The 12,708-nt window shown below is 47.2% G+C and overlaps 1 protein-coding gene across 3 annotated transcripts in view; it reads left to right on the forward strand.

Annotated features, from left to right (window-relative positions):
* ZNF711 (zinc finger protein 711) overlaps nucleotides 1-12,708 on the forward strand; it is a 1,172,956-nt gene that overhangs the window by 500,442 nt on the left and 659,806 nt on the right. For all 3 annotated transcript variants that reach the window (XM_069612930.1, XM_069612928.1, XM_069612929.1), the window contains exon 6: nucleotides 1,270-1,428. In XM_069612930.1, the coding sequence (XP_069469031.1) occupies nucleotides 1,270-1,428 (159 nt within the window). The remainder of the gene's footprint in view (nucleotides 1-1,269; nucleotides 1,429-12,708) is intronic.

The following is a 12,708-nucleotide window of genomic DNA, read 5'->3' on the forward strand; positions in this document are numbered from 1 at the left end:
GGGTAATCTAGCTCTAGCAACATGTTTGTCTAGACACGTAATAACACTTATGATACTTACTTCATTATAGATGCCCAGAACATTCTGCCATGACACAATAAGAAATGGCTAGATTGTTTGCACCCAAATGAGTTTAGACAGGTAATAACACACATCATGCCTGCTTTATCATGGATTCCCAATGCATGATAGTGCACTCGCCCACCCTCCTGACATGTCCCCTATCCCTGCAACCCCAAACACAGCCCCTTGGCCCAGCATTACCTTCACGTCCCTCTTACTCGTCCCAGTACTTAAGTATGAGGCAAGGTGGTTCGTAGGCAAGTACTGGAATGGGGATGAGTAGAACTAGAAGAAATAAAGATTACAGGTAAGTAATCTAGGTATTGAACACACACACACCATTCATCTGCTCATTTACACTGCACCCATCCACCACTCGCTCACACTCCCAGCCACCCATACATCATAGATATTACATAATATACATGCACACACACACATTTACAAAAAAAGCCACTTTCTTACCTTTTCCAAATTCATTGCTGCTCTGATGAGAAACTCCTCTGCAGGCAAGCCTATCTCCCATGTGCCAGACATGCAAGGAACCAGCTCTGGTTCCTGTCATGTGCAGAGCAGGGGAGGCAGAGCCTTCCATCTACTGTGAGGGGTGGGTGGAGAGGGTTCTTTTTGAAGTTAGTCTAACTTCCAACCGAAATTAAAACTGTAACGGAAATCCTTTATTTTTGAAGTTAGAATGACTTAAAAAAGAAATGAATGTTAAGATGGCTCTCATGGTTTCTATCTGACTCTGCAGAGCCAGGGGTTGTACAGGAGTTGCCAGACGACCCCCAATTGACATCTTTGCCACATTATGCTTCGTTACACTGACTAAGGGTGGGGGAAAAGGAATTTTTATAAAACATTTTGCTTAGTACATAATGCATTGTTCTTAACTAATGTGCATGATTGGATTTTGTTGCTCTGGCAGATTCATTTTTCTCACTTTTAAGTATTGTGCTGTTTGCAGCAGTTTATTCTCATTACTCTTTTGATTAGCGAAGTAGATGATGGCCTTATCCTATGTTGAAGCACTCACAACAGCGCACCAATGCTGATCCTTGGTGATTGTGCTTAAACACTTGTATAAATAGAAATAAATACAGTTATGTGAACTGTTTTCATGCCTGTTCAGCGTAAACTCGTATTGCCTTCAGTGACATTTCATATACACATTTTCAATTCTCCTACTTTGCATTTGTTTTACAGTGGATGATGTTGGTGAAAAGTTAGAGCACATGGGAAGTACACCTTTAAAAATGAGTACTGAAGTTTCTCATGGTGGAGTTTCAAAAGAAGATGGCTATGGTTCTGAAGTGATAAAGGTTTATATATTCAAAGCTGAAGCAGATGATGATGTTGATATAGGTATGGTATTTTTCACTGTTGCCGAAGTACTTTTATAAATGACAAATTATCAGCAGGTTACGTGATGTTAATGCATTTTGTAGAGTGCAGCGGTTGCCCGAGAGCATAATGGCGCTAGTGAGAAAGCATCACAGGAAAAGACAGAGAAAAACCAAATTAAATCAGAAAAGGTTTTACCTGCCAGCGAAAAATAAGGTTTCAATAGCACAAATAGAAAGTGGTAACTTGTTCCAGAGAGAGGTGGGAGACACAAATATTGGAGTAAAGAAACAGCAGAACCTGAATAGACCAGGCCCTGGCAGAGCAAAGCATCCTGAAAGGAACATAGAGGCGAAAATTGTCCTGTAAAGTCCCCCCCACCCCCCGCCGAGGAAGGCCTGATGAACGATGCATAAGGCCATCAATGTAACTGTCCACGACAGGAAGCCAATGACAACCTCGCACAAGTGGAGATATATGATCACGGTATAAGCTGGAGCCCACTCTTGGTATGATGTTGTTTGGAATCTCAACTAATTATGCTGCCATAATGATGAACATTTAATTGTGTATCTATATGTTTGGTGTATCTTTCCCAAATATCTTTAAAAAAAAAAAATATATATATATATTTATTGTGATCAACATCAGGTAAAAACCAATACAATGCAGTATTTTCTCATATCATTATCGCTGAGCGTGATCAACAACAATAGGTTTTAAGAACAACCACCCCTGCTCGCCCCCGAATAGGACTGTGAGGGGGGGGGGAGCGTTCTATGGATGCCCTCTATCTGGTGAATCCACCCAAGGATCTCTTTCCAAAACAGTTTGATGCAAGGACATTCCACCACTGATGCCATTAAGTACTAATTACGGGTACAACCTCCAACAGTACAGGGAAATGCCTGCATATATTTTGGCCAAGCGTTGCGGGTGTGGGGGGGGGTTAGGTGCCATTGTCAGGATCCTGCAATTGTGCATTTTGTATTGTTGCAAAGGAAGATTTCCATGCTACCCTGTATATTGCCTTCCAACCCTCTTGATAGTTTTCCCACCCCAGAGCTGCCTCCCAGTTTGCCTTTGCGCGTGGTGGTGGCAGATGGTTCCTGTCTGAACGCTTGATATATTCTTGATGTGAGGCCTTTCGTGCCCAATTGTGTGTTTAATATATTTTCAAAGGGGGTGAGCTGGCGCTGTAGCTGTCCCTTCCACCATGAATCTGTGAGGACCCCTTTCAGTTGCAGGAATGGGAGCGGTCTGATGGTTAGGTCCTGCTGTGGTGTTTCTAACTCCTCCTTGGTTAGAAAGACCATGTCCTTCCACATTTCGCCTGTCCTCACCAGCCCTTGTTTGTATTGTGCCTGGAAGCGATTCGGCTCTACTATGAAATCTCTAATAGGAGGAGCCCAAATGCAGCTAATGGGGGATGGCCAAGTTGTGACCCCCTGTCATTTAAGTTCTTCGGGTTCCATATACACCACAGCGCCCCCAAAACAGGGTGTTCTCAAGCTTTTTCTGGGATTGATTTGGGAGGAGCCACAAGCCACTCTCCCAGGGTCACCGGGGTGAAGAGGCCGTTCGCCAGATGCACCCCCAGTTGTAGACTCTCTGATGTGGTCTACTAATATGCGCAATTGTGCCGTTCTGTAATATAAGGGGAGATCTGGGTATGCTAAAACCCCCTTCTCTTTTGGGAGAATCACCGTATTGTATGCGATTCTGGGTCTTTTCCGATCCCAAAGGAAGGCCAACTGAGCGCTTTTGACCGTGGTGAGGTTGGACTCTGGAAAGATCAAGGGAGGCATTGGAAGAGGAAGAGGAGTCACGGCAGGACATTGATTTTGATGGCTGTTTATTTTCCCACGCATGAGAGTTTGAGTTTCCCCCAATTTTCTAGATCCTGTTGTATTGTGGCCCAGAGTGGTTTATAGTTGGCGTGAAATAATCCCTGCAATTGTCTGGTTATCGTTATCCCAAGGTAGCATAGGTCATCCCGTGCCACTTTAAGGCCCCAGTTTGCTCTGTTCGCTGCCGGTGGTGTGGCGTCTGCTGTCAGGGAAGGGCCACTGCTTTCGTGTGGTTTATACGGCATCCCGAGTGGGCTCCATAATTCTCTATTCGCTCTAGGAGGGCAGAGATAGATTGTGTGGGGAGGGTGATGTAGGCCAGTACATAGTCTGCGAAAAGGGCGAGTTTACAATGTCTGCCATATTTTTTAAAGCCCTGTATTCTGTCATCGCCTCTAATGCTCTGGGCCAAGGGCTCCATTACCAAGTAGTGCTTGAACGTGGCAGGTTTGAGGCTTACCGGTGGCAGCAATGAGCAGAAGGTGTCCTGTGTTATTATGGTTGTTTGGGTTTTGTAGTTGTGTTGGTGGCGTTCTTCTGCCAGAAGGATGTGCTCCACGCACACGGCAGAGCCCCTCACCATGGAGGGGCCAGCTGCTGCAAGGATCTCCAGCATCAGCCCAGCATTATTTTTCAAAGTTCCTGCCGAAATCACCAGCCTTCCCGCGCTCTGAGCCCGACAGCACTGCCGGCTCCTCTCCCGCCCCACCCCGCGCTTTAAAGGGAGAGGGAGTGAGCCGCAAGGCGAAGCCGTGAGGAGAAGGCCAGAGGACAAGGCCTGCACTCCTCTTTTCAGCTCCTCGCTGCTCGTCTGCCGTTTGCCCCAAATCTATGCCGCATATGGAAGGTAAGAAGCATAACTATTGCAAGCTTCTCTCTAACCCATGCTCTACCTCAAGGTGCTTCAGATTGCGCGCCCGTACTCTGCAAGCCACTGTCAGCTCACAGTCCATCCCCACGAACACCCGTAATGCCCGGCTGTGTTCACGTACCATGCAACCCTCTCAATCTGCTAACAAGGCCAGACTCCTCTGCCCAACTTCAAAGCCCACAGCCGCTACAAGTACTACCAATATAGCACCCAATGAAGTATTTATCCCCTCACACAATTGTACTGCCTCCATGATAAATGTGATTCCACACGTGTCCACCACCACTGAAAATGAGCCCCCAGTGCAAAATCTGTGATGTGCAATTCTTCTACCACCATTTTGAATGCTATTGTGCCAAATGCTGTTCCACATGTGTCCACCACCACTGAAAATGAGCCTCCCAGTGCAAAATCTGTGATGTGCAATTCTTCTACCGCCATTTTGAATGCTATTGTGCCAAATGCTGTTCCACATGTGTCCACCACCACTGAAAATGAGCCCCCAGTGCAAAATCTGTGATGTGCAATTCTTCTACCACCATTTTGAATGCTATTGTGCCAAATGCTATTCCACATGTGTCCACCACCACTGAAAATGAGCCCCTCAGTGCAAAATCTGTGATGTGCAATTCTTCTACCACCATTTTGAATGCTGTTGTGCCAAATGCTATTCCACATGTGTCCATCACCACTGAAAATGAGCCTCCCAGTGTAAAACGTGTAATGTGCAACTCCCCCAACTCCCACAGCGCAACCACCCCCTCCACCTCGCCCTCTCTCCGCACAAGCCCCACCCCCCCAGCCGCTACTGAACCCCATCTGAAATGCGCCATGATTAACGCTAGGTCCATTAATGCTCATGCTCTAGACATCCATGACCTCCTAACAACCCATGACCTCGATTTGCTCATGATCTCAGAGACCTGGCTACATGAGGCCTCCGGCCCTGCACTCTCCCTCGCCCTACACCCTGGCTATTCCATCACTTTACAAGATCGCCTCTCTAAAGGTGGAGGTGTAGCAATTCTTGCCAGAGACTGGATCTCTATCAGAAAGGTAGAGAAATCCCTGCATAACAGCGACTACCTCCAAGTTAAAATAACCCTCTCTCCCCATTGCACCATTACTGTGCACACTGTCTACCGCCCTCCAGGCCCATCAGGAGACTTTCAAGCCTCTCTGAAACACTTGTGTACGAGGGCGATATAAATAATATCATTTCATTTCATTTCTCTCATCCACCTCCTCTCTGACAACCTCAAAAAACAGTCTAAAGCCATTCTCCTTGGGGATGTCAACCTAGGTCTCCTGGATAGTAAGGATTTAGCAGCCAAATCCCTTGACTCAGCCCTCAAGGCTCTAGGCTACAAGAACACCATCCTTAGCCCAACTCACACCCAGGGCAGAACTCTCGAATGGATCGCACAGCACAACTGCCCACTCATCACAGGAAACACTCACACACAATGGTCTGACCACCACATCATCACCTTTAACATCCTCACCACTAGCTCCTCCGCTGCCCCTTCACCCCAACCACTCCCGCCCTTCCCGCCAGAAGCTCCCACCAACTCACAAAGGAAAGGCTACTGCCCTTCCTCCAAGGCCCAGCCTTCAGACCACCTTTCTCCACAGACCCAGAAACAATCGCAACAGCCTATGATGCTGCCATCAAAGCAGCTATCAACTCAATTGCCCCTCTCAAACCCTGCAAATCCAAACCCACTACCCACTCCAACTCATGGTCCACCCCTGACCTCCTCATACTCCGCAACGAGAAAAAGGCTGCACTCACACAGTGGCAAATGTCCCACTTTGACAAAGATAAGATGATCTTTAAAGCCCAATCCACTAAATACAAAAAGGCAATCACCCAAGCAAAGGCCAAATCTTTTGAATCCAGAATCTCGGAAGCCCAATCTAGCACAAAACAAATCTTCGCCATTTTTAGGGAGCTCGAGACACCCACTCCCGCCCCCCAGAATTTCACCAAAGACAAAGACTGGTGTGATGAAATACAAACGGCCATGCAAACCAAACTAAGCCTCCTCAAAAACAAAATACTAGCCACTAAACAAGCCCTACCTAATAAGCACATCCCTGTCCCACCAACAGCCCCGGACCCCCCCAACCCTTCTCCTTCAAACCCATTCAGGAAAAAGACATCATCAACATAATGAGGAACATCAAGCCCTCGAACTGCAAAGGTGATGCATGCCCAGCCTCCATTATCAAAGACTGCACTGAAGCGCTAGCTACCTTCCTGACAGCCTTTGTTAATGCCTCCTTTGCCACAGGGAAAGTCCCCGCCTCCCTCAAGGAAGCTTGGGTCCGCCCTCTTTTAAAAAAAAAACAACTCTCGATCCCACCTCCCCCAACAACTACAGACCTATCACCACTGTCCCATTCCTCCTCAAAATACTGGACAAAGCAGCCTACCTGCAGGTTCAGCACTTCATTGAAGAGAACAAACTCCTTAGACTCCACCAATCTGGTTTCCGTCCCAGACACGGGACCGAAACCGTCCTACTTGTCTTGAAAAACCAGATGGACGATGCTAGAGACATGGGTAAACCAGCACTTCTCCTACTCCTTGACCTATCCGCGGCCTTCGACTTCGTAGATCATAGCGTCCTATGCTACCACCTTTCCTCTACTGCCAATTCTCCCCAGAGGCCACAGCATGGATCACTTCCTTCTTACAAGACAGAACCATGCAAGTATTCTCTGACCTAGCCTCCGTCTCACCAACCATCATACTCTGTGGTGTGCCCCAAGGCTCCCGCCTCTCCACCCTCTACAACATCTTCACACGACCCCTCTTCCTTATCCTCGACGCTATGGGCATCACCTACACCAACTATGCCGACGACACTCAGATCCTCCTCACCCTCACTCGTAACTATGACACTGACTCCCTGACCCTCAACAACCTCTACAATGGACTATGCCTCAACGCCGACAAGACTGAACTCCTCCTGGTAGGTTCCCCCGACACGCTAAAAATCTAGATTCCCAATTCAGTCACTTCACCATTGACACCATTAAAATTCCTTTCTCAGATTCTGTCAAAACTCTAGGAGTCTACCTGGATTCCAGCCTATCCATGGATAGACAAGTCAACGCAATAGCCTCCGCAGCTGCATATCATGCCAAACTAATCAACGCAGTCAGACCCTTTCTCTCCAAAGAGAACTGCACCAACATAGCCAGAGCCATCACTAACTCGAGGCTAGACTATTGCAATATACTCTTTCTAGGAACCGCCAATAAACACCTAGAGAGACTACAAGTCATACAGAACAATGCTCTCCTGGCAGCCCAAGGCATTGCTAAAAGAGAACACATTTCTGAGGCCAGAAAATTAGCCCACTGGCTCCCAATAAAGGAAAGGATTGTCTTCAAAGCCCTGACACTGACCCACAAGTGCATTTACCTCACGGCTCCTGCCTATCTCTCACAAAGGATCCACCCCGTCTCCACTACCAGGCCAATCAGATTACCGTATACCAACATGCTCTCTGTGCCACTAGTAAAAAGAGCCAGAGCGGGTGGATCCAGCTTCCCTTATCTCGCACCCACTCACTGGAATGCCCTACCTCCCACTGTCCAAGGTGAGGCCTCCCTCACCACCTTCCGCAAAGCTTTGAAAACCATCCTCTTAAGGCCCTTCACATCAGCATGAATACTTATCATATGACCCATTGCACAATTTATAATATAATGACCATGTGCAATATCTGTAACAACAGTATGATATTTTGTAGTATTCATAATGTGTCAACGACCGCTGCCATGCCTGTACCTGTGTAACTAAGTTCTTGTAAGTAACAGCGCCTCAATGCCCCTGGGCTGCTTGCGCACTATATAAATAAATAAATAAAATAAATAAATGTTTGTTTAATTCTCCCTTGTTGTCTGGAACTGGGTTGTGTGCGTGTCCCTTAGTGGTGTTATGTTGTGGCAAGGAAGGGAGTTGTTAGAGCCATTGCTGTGTTGTAGCAAGGAAGGGAGATGTTAGGATTGATATCTATGTTTCCTATTAAGCGGCTTAGTTATCTGCTTGGTCTCCCTACCTTCGTGTATGATGAATGCTTGGAAGTGTGAGGTCATGAATGGAATGTGTGAGGTGTGACTGAGTAGAATGGAATGCTGTGGGATTAGATTCCACCCTGGGCAGTTGAGAATGAAGTAGCCTGGGTGGTGGGAGCCAGTGGGCTTCCCTGATCCTGTAACTGATTTATATAACCTCTTGATGCCATCTGAATAAATCAACTTGAAGATCTCTCCTGGCATCCAGTGTATCCTTTCAACCTGTTGCCCCACTTAAGATCACAACAGAGTCCAAACTCCACATAAACCTTTTGGTGCTGAGGGCCCTCAGGCTAGCCCTGAAGGCTTTTCTGCCATCTGTGCGGGGGAAGAGTGTCCTGATTATGATGGACAACACAGTGGCCATGCATTACCTGAACAAAAAAGGGGGGTAGGGTCACTCCTGCTATGCAGAGAGGTGATGCAGCTCTGGTTCTGGGCGATACAGCAGGGAATATTGCTCTCGGCAGCTCATCTATCCGGAGAGGAGAATGCAGAGGCGGATGCTCTGAGCAGGCAGAGCACGGTCTCCCATGAGTGGGAGTTGCCTCAGGAAGTCGTTCTGGAGATCTTTGCCCTTTGAGAACCCCCTCAAGTGGACCTGTTCGCAACCGGTGCAAACCGAAGTGCGAGAGATTTGGCTCAAGGGAATTTCCTCCAAGAGGAGCCATAGGGGAGTCATTCATCATGGATTGGTCATTCCCACTTCTGTACGCGTTTCCTCCGGTTCCCGTCATTCCTCAGGTGCTAAGGAGGTTTCGGAGGTTCGGATCCCACATGATCCTCATTGCTCCGGATTGGGCCAGAAGAGCGTGGTACCTGGACCTTCTAGAAATGACTATCTGCCCTCCACACCATCTTTCCCACAGAGAATCTTCTCTCGCACGAAGGGGTGGTGTGTGGGGACTCAGCTCGGTGTGTCTGGTCGGGTTCTCCATCCAGAGGCCAAAACTCTCAACCTTCACGCTTGGTTTCTGAAAATTTGAGATATAAGGATTGGGACCTCCAGGATGACGTGATGGAGGTGTTGCTTTCAGCCAGGCGGCCGGCAACCAAACCCCTGTACCATTGCCGTTGGCGACTGGTGCAGAGGACACAATGTTGATCCTTTTCAGTTTTGGTTCTATCTTTCTTGCTTTCTTTGGCTCACAGGGGTCTTCAAGTGGGTACCCTTAAAGGTTACCTGCCGGCGCTGTCTATTTTCAAGCACTCGTCTGAAGAATGTTCTTAATTTAACATTCCTTTTGATTTCCCAATTTCTAAAAGGGCTCACAAATGTTCAGGTGCCGGTTTGGGATCTGAATTTGGTCTTGAAATTCCTGATGGGTGCTCGGTTTGAACCACTGCACTCTTGTCCTTTGAGACTGTTGTCTTTCAAGACGGTTTTCTTGGTTGCAGTTACATCTGCTCGCAGTGTGAGTGAATTGCAGGCACTTTCATCTAAGACACCCTTTACTGTGTTCCACAAGGATAGGATTGTAATGAGGGTACGTCCGTCCTTCCTGCCTAAGGTAGCGTCTGAATTTCATCTGAGCCAGAAATTGGTACTTCCTGCTTTCTATCCTCCACCTCATCCTGGTAAGGAAGAGGAGAGACTTCATAGAGCCTAGGAGAGCTTTGAGCTTTTATATCTCTAGGATGTCCAGGGTTAGAGTGGACGATCAGCATTTTGTGGGATACACTGGACACCGATTGGGTCAGGGTGTTACTAAACAGACTGTGTCCAGGTGGATTATCCTCACCAGTAATGGTGAGGATTATCCTCACCATTACTGATTGGCGGGCAAGGACCCTCCGGAAGGGTTGAGTGGCTACATCCACAGCCCTGCAGCGGGGGTTCCTATTAGGAATATTTGTGACGCAGCAACGTGGTCTTTCATCCACACCTTTGTCATGCATTACTCCCTGGATATGCTCCATGGTCAGGATATGGCCTTTGGTAAAGCAGTGCTTTTTTCTGCCATCTGATTGGGTATTCTAAATTCCTCTCCCTCCCCCATTCACTGATACTGCTTTGGGAGTCTGTCAAAGATGTGGAATACGTTTGAGGACACAATCCATTCGAAGAGCAAATTACTTACCAACTGGTAACGTTCTTTCGACTGTTCCTCCAATGTATTCCACGTTGCCTCTCAGCCTGCCCCTCTGAAGAAGTTCCTATGCTATTGCAGCTTGTGTTCCTGCAAGGCTATGTGCAGTCAAGCAGTCATTGTGTACGAGCATGTTACACGTTATGAAGGAAAAAACATAAACTGTGGCTACGGGTGCCGTGCGTCCTATTTATAGCATCCGGTGACGTCACCTTCGACGAAGGCCTTCGAGGAACATCGACCTGACGCCACTGACGCATGACCCCTCTGCCGAAACAATTTCCGAAGCTGCACAGCTGTAGACATTACATGTCAAAGATGTGGAATACGTTGGAGGAACATCCAGTCGAAAGAATGTTACCAGTTGGTAAATAACTTGTTCTTTGTTCACATTCGGATAGAGGTCTGTATAATACTCCTAGAAGGTTACATTAATGTCCTCCTGTGTGTTACAGGGGTGGCTCTGGCTATTACTGACCGAGCAAATGACATCCAGAGCCCTATCACTTTTATATAACCATGCTAGGAGTCTTCCGGGCTTGTCTACTTCTGCATGCTGTCTCTCCACATATCGCGCATAATTTAGTTTCCCAAGCCTATCCCAGCATTTCATGCATTCTTGCTTTATTTCTGCTTCTCTACATCAGTCCCTACCTTCCTTACTATTAAGTTTTTCCAAGTCTTCTAGTTCTTTTTCGCTTTGACCAGTGCTTGTATTAGCTCCGACTGTATGCCCCCCGACCTGGTTATGGCTTTGCCCCTGACCACAACCTTAAACGCCTCCCTTAAGGTACTTCACGCTGTTCGTGTTTATGGCGAAGTATTTGCTGATGCAATCCTTGATTTGCGTTCTAAACACCATCTCGGAGAGCTTCACTTCTGAGATTCCATGTTGGGACCGGTGGTCTAGGTTGTGTCACCCTCCACTTGAGAATCAATGGCTCATGATCTGACAGGACTCGTCCTTTATATATTGCTTCTGTAAATTCTCCCAATGTGTCAATTCCTGTAAGAAACAAATTGAATCTGGTATGTACATCATGTGGGGCTGTGTAATGCGAATATTCTCGCTCGTTCTGGTGTAGGTGCATCCACACGTCTGCCAGTGCAGAGGAGTGTAATACCATTCCAGAGGGTATTACACTCCTGGGGGGGGGGGGTGGTATTTGTTAAATTTCATGTCAGATCTATCAACCATTGGGTTGAGTGCAATTATGATCTCCGCCCCATATTATAATGCTTTCCCTGTGTGACCCAATCATGGTGTACATTGACCTAAAGAAGGTGGTTGCGTTGCGTTGTGATTTGGTGCATAGGAGTTTACAATGCATAACAGTCAGTTCTCGAGTATACCTTGTATCATTACCATTCTGCCCGGTCTGTCTCGGTCTGTACTATTCGGAATGGCACATTGGGGGGATCCAGGTCAGAACCCTTCTAGAGTATGCTGACTACGTAGAGCCTGTTAGATGTCCCCCTGCCCCCATTTTCTGGCTAGTGTGGATTGCCTCTCCTTTGTTAGGTGTGTCTCTTGCAACAGAGCCATATATATCTTTTGTCTGCGCAGGTATGTAATAACCTTATTCCTCTTAACAAAGTGTTCACTTCGCTCACATTCCATGTTGCCACTTAATGTTGTTCGCCATGTCCAGCAGTGTGTTCGTGTTCCATTGTCTGGATCTTAAAGTTCAAACTCTTGATAGCACCATGTAGCTGGGTTTTAGCATTTTCACGATCATACTTCCTATCCCCATAATTCAGCAAAAGCATTAACTCCCATTGAACTGCCTCCTCCCCCTGTCTCTTCTACCCAACTTGAAACTCTCGCCCAGCTTTGACCAGCATGCTCAGGCGTGCTTGCATCTAGTACCCCACCTCCTGGAGACTCCCCTGTGGCAACGGTGCAATGCAAGTGGGTGCTTTCAAACTAGCACCTTTGGTTGTTTCCAACAAGGGTTGTGTTGCCAGAGCTTGCTTGCTCTAGACAACGTTATAGGAACGTTCTCTAGTACTTCCTGCAAGATGTGCTTCCTTTTTCCTAAGGGTGTCTTTAAAGTAATCTAATTTGGTGGTTAGTTCCGCTGTCGACCATTATTAGTTAGGTGTCTTCGTATGCAAGCCTCAAGACTACTACTTACTTCTGTTAAATTGACGTGTCCCTGGGCTCGGGTCTGCTTTGTGCTCATGACTCCACTTCTTCTGTTGGCATAATCCTCTCCTTGTCCATCCAATTTTATGCTTCTTCGGGGCTGTTAAAGAACAGCGAACAACCATTCCGCAGGATCTTTAGCCATGCCGGGTAGATGAGCATGAACACGAGTACAGCCTTTCTCAGTCTTTCCCTAGTGGGGTCAAACTGGGCCCTCCGTCTCTGTACCTGGAATGTGTAGTCTGGGTA

Source organism: Ambystoma mexicanum, chromosome 5p (assembly GCF_040938575.1).
Source record: "Ambystoma mexicanum isolate Mex_15411 chromosome 5p, UKY_AmexF1_1, whole genome shotgun sequence".
NCBI classification, from domain to species: Eukaryota; Metazoa; Chordata; class Amphibia; order Caudata; family Ambystomatidae; genus Ambystoma; species Ambystoma mexicanum.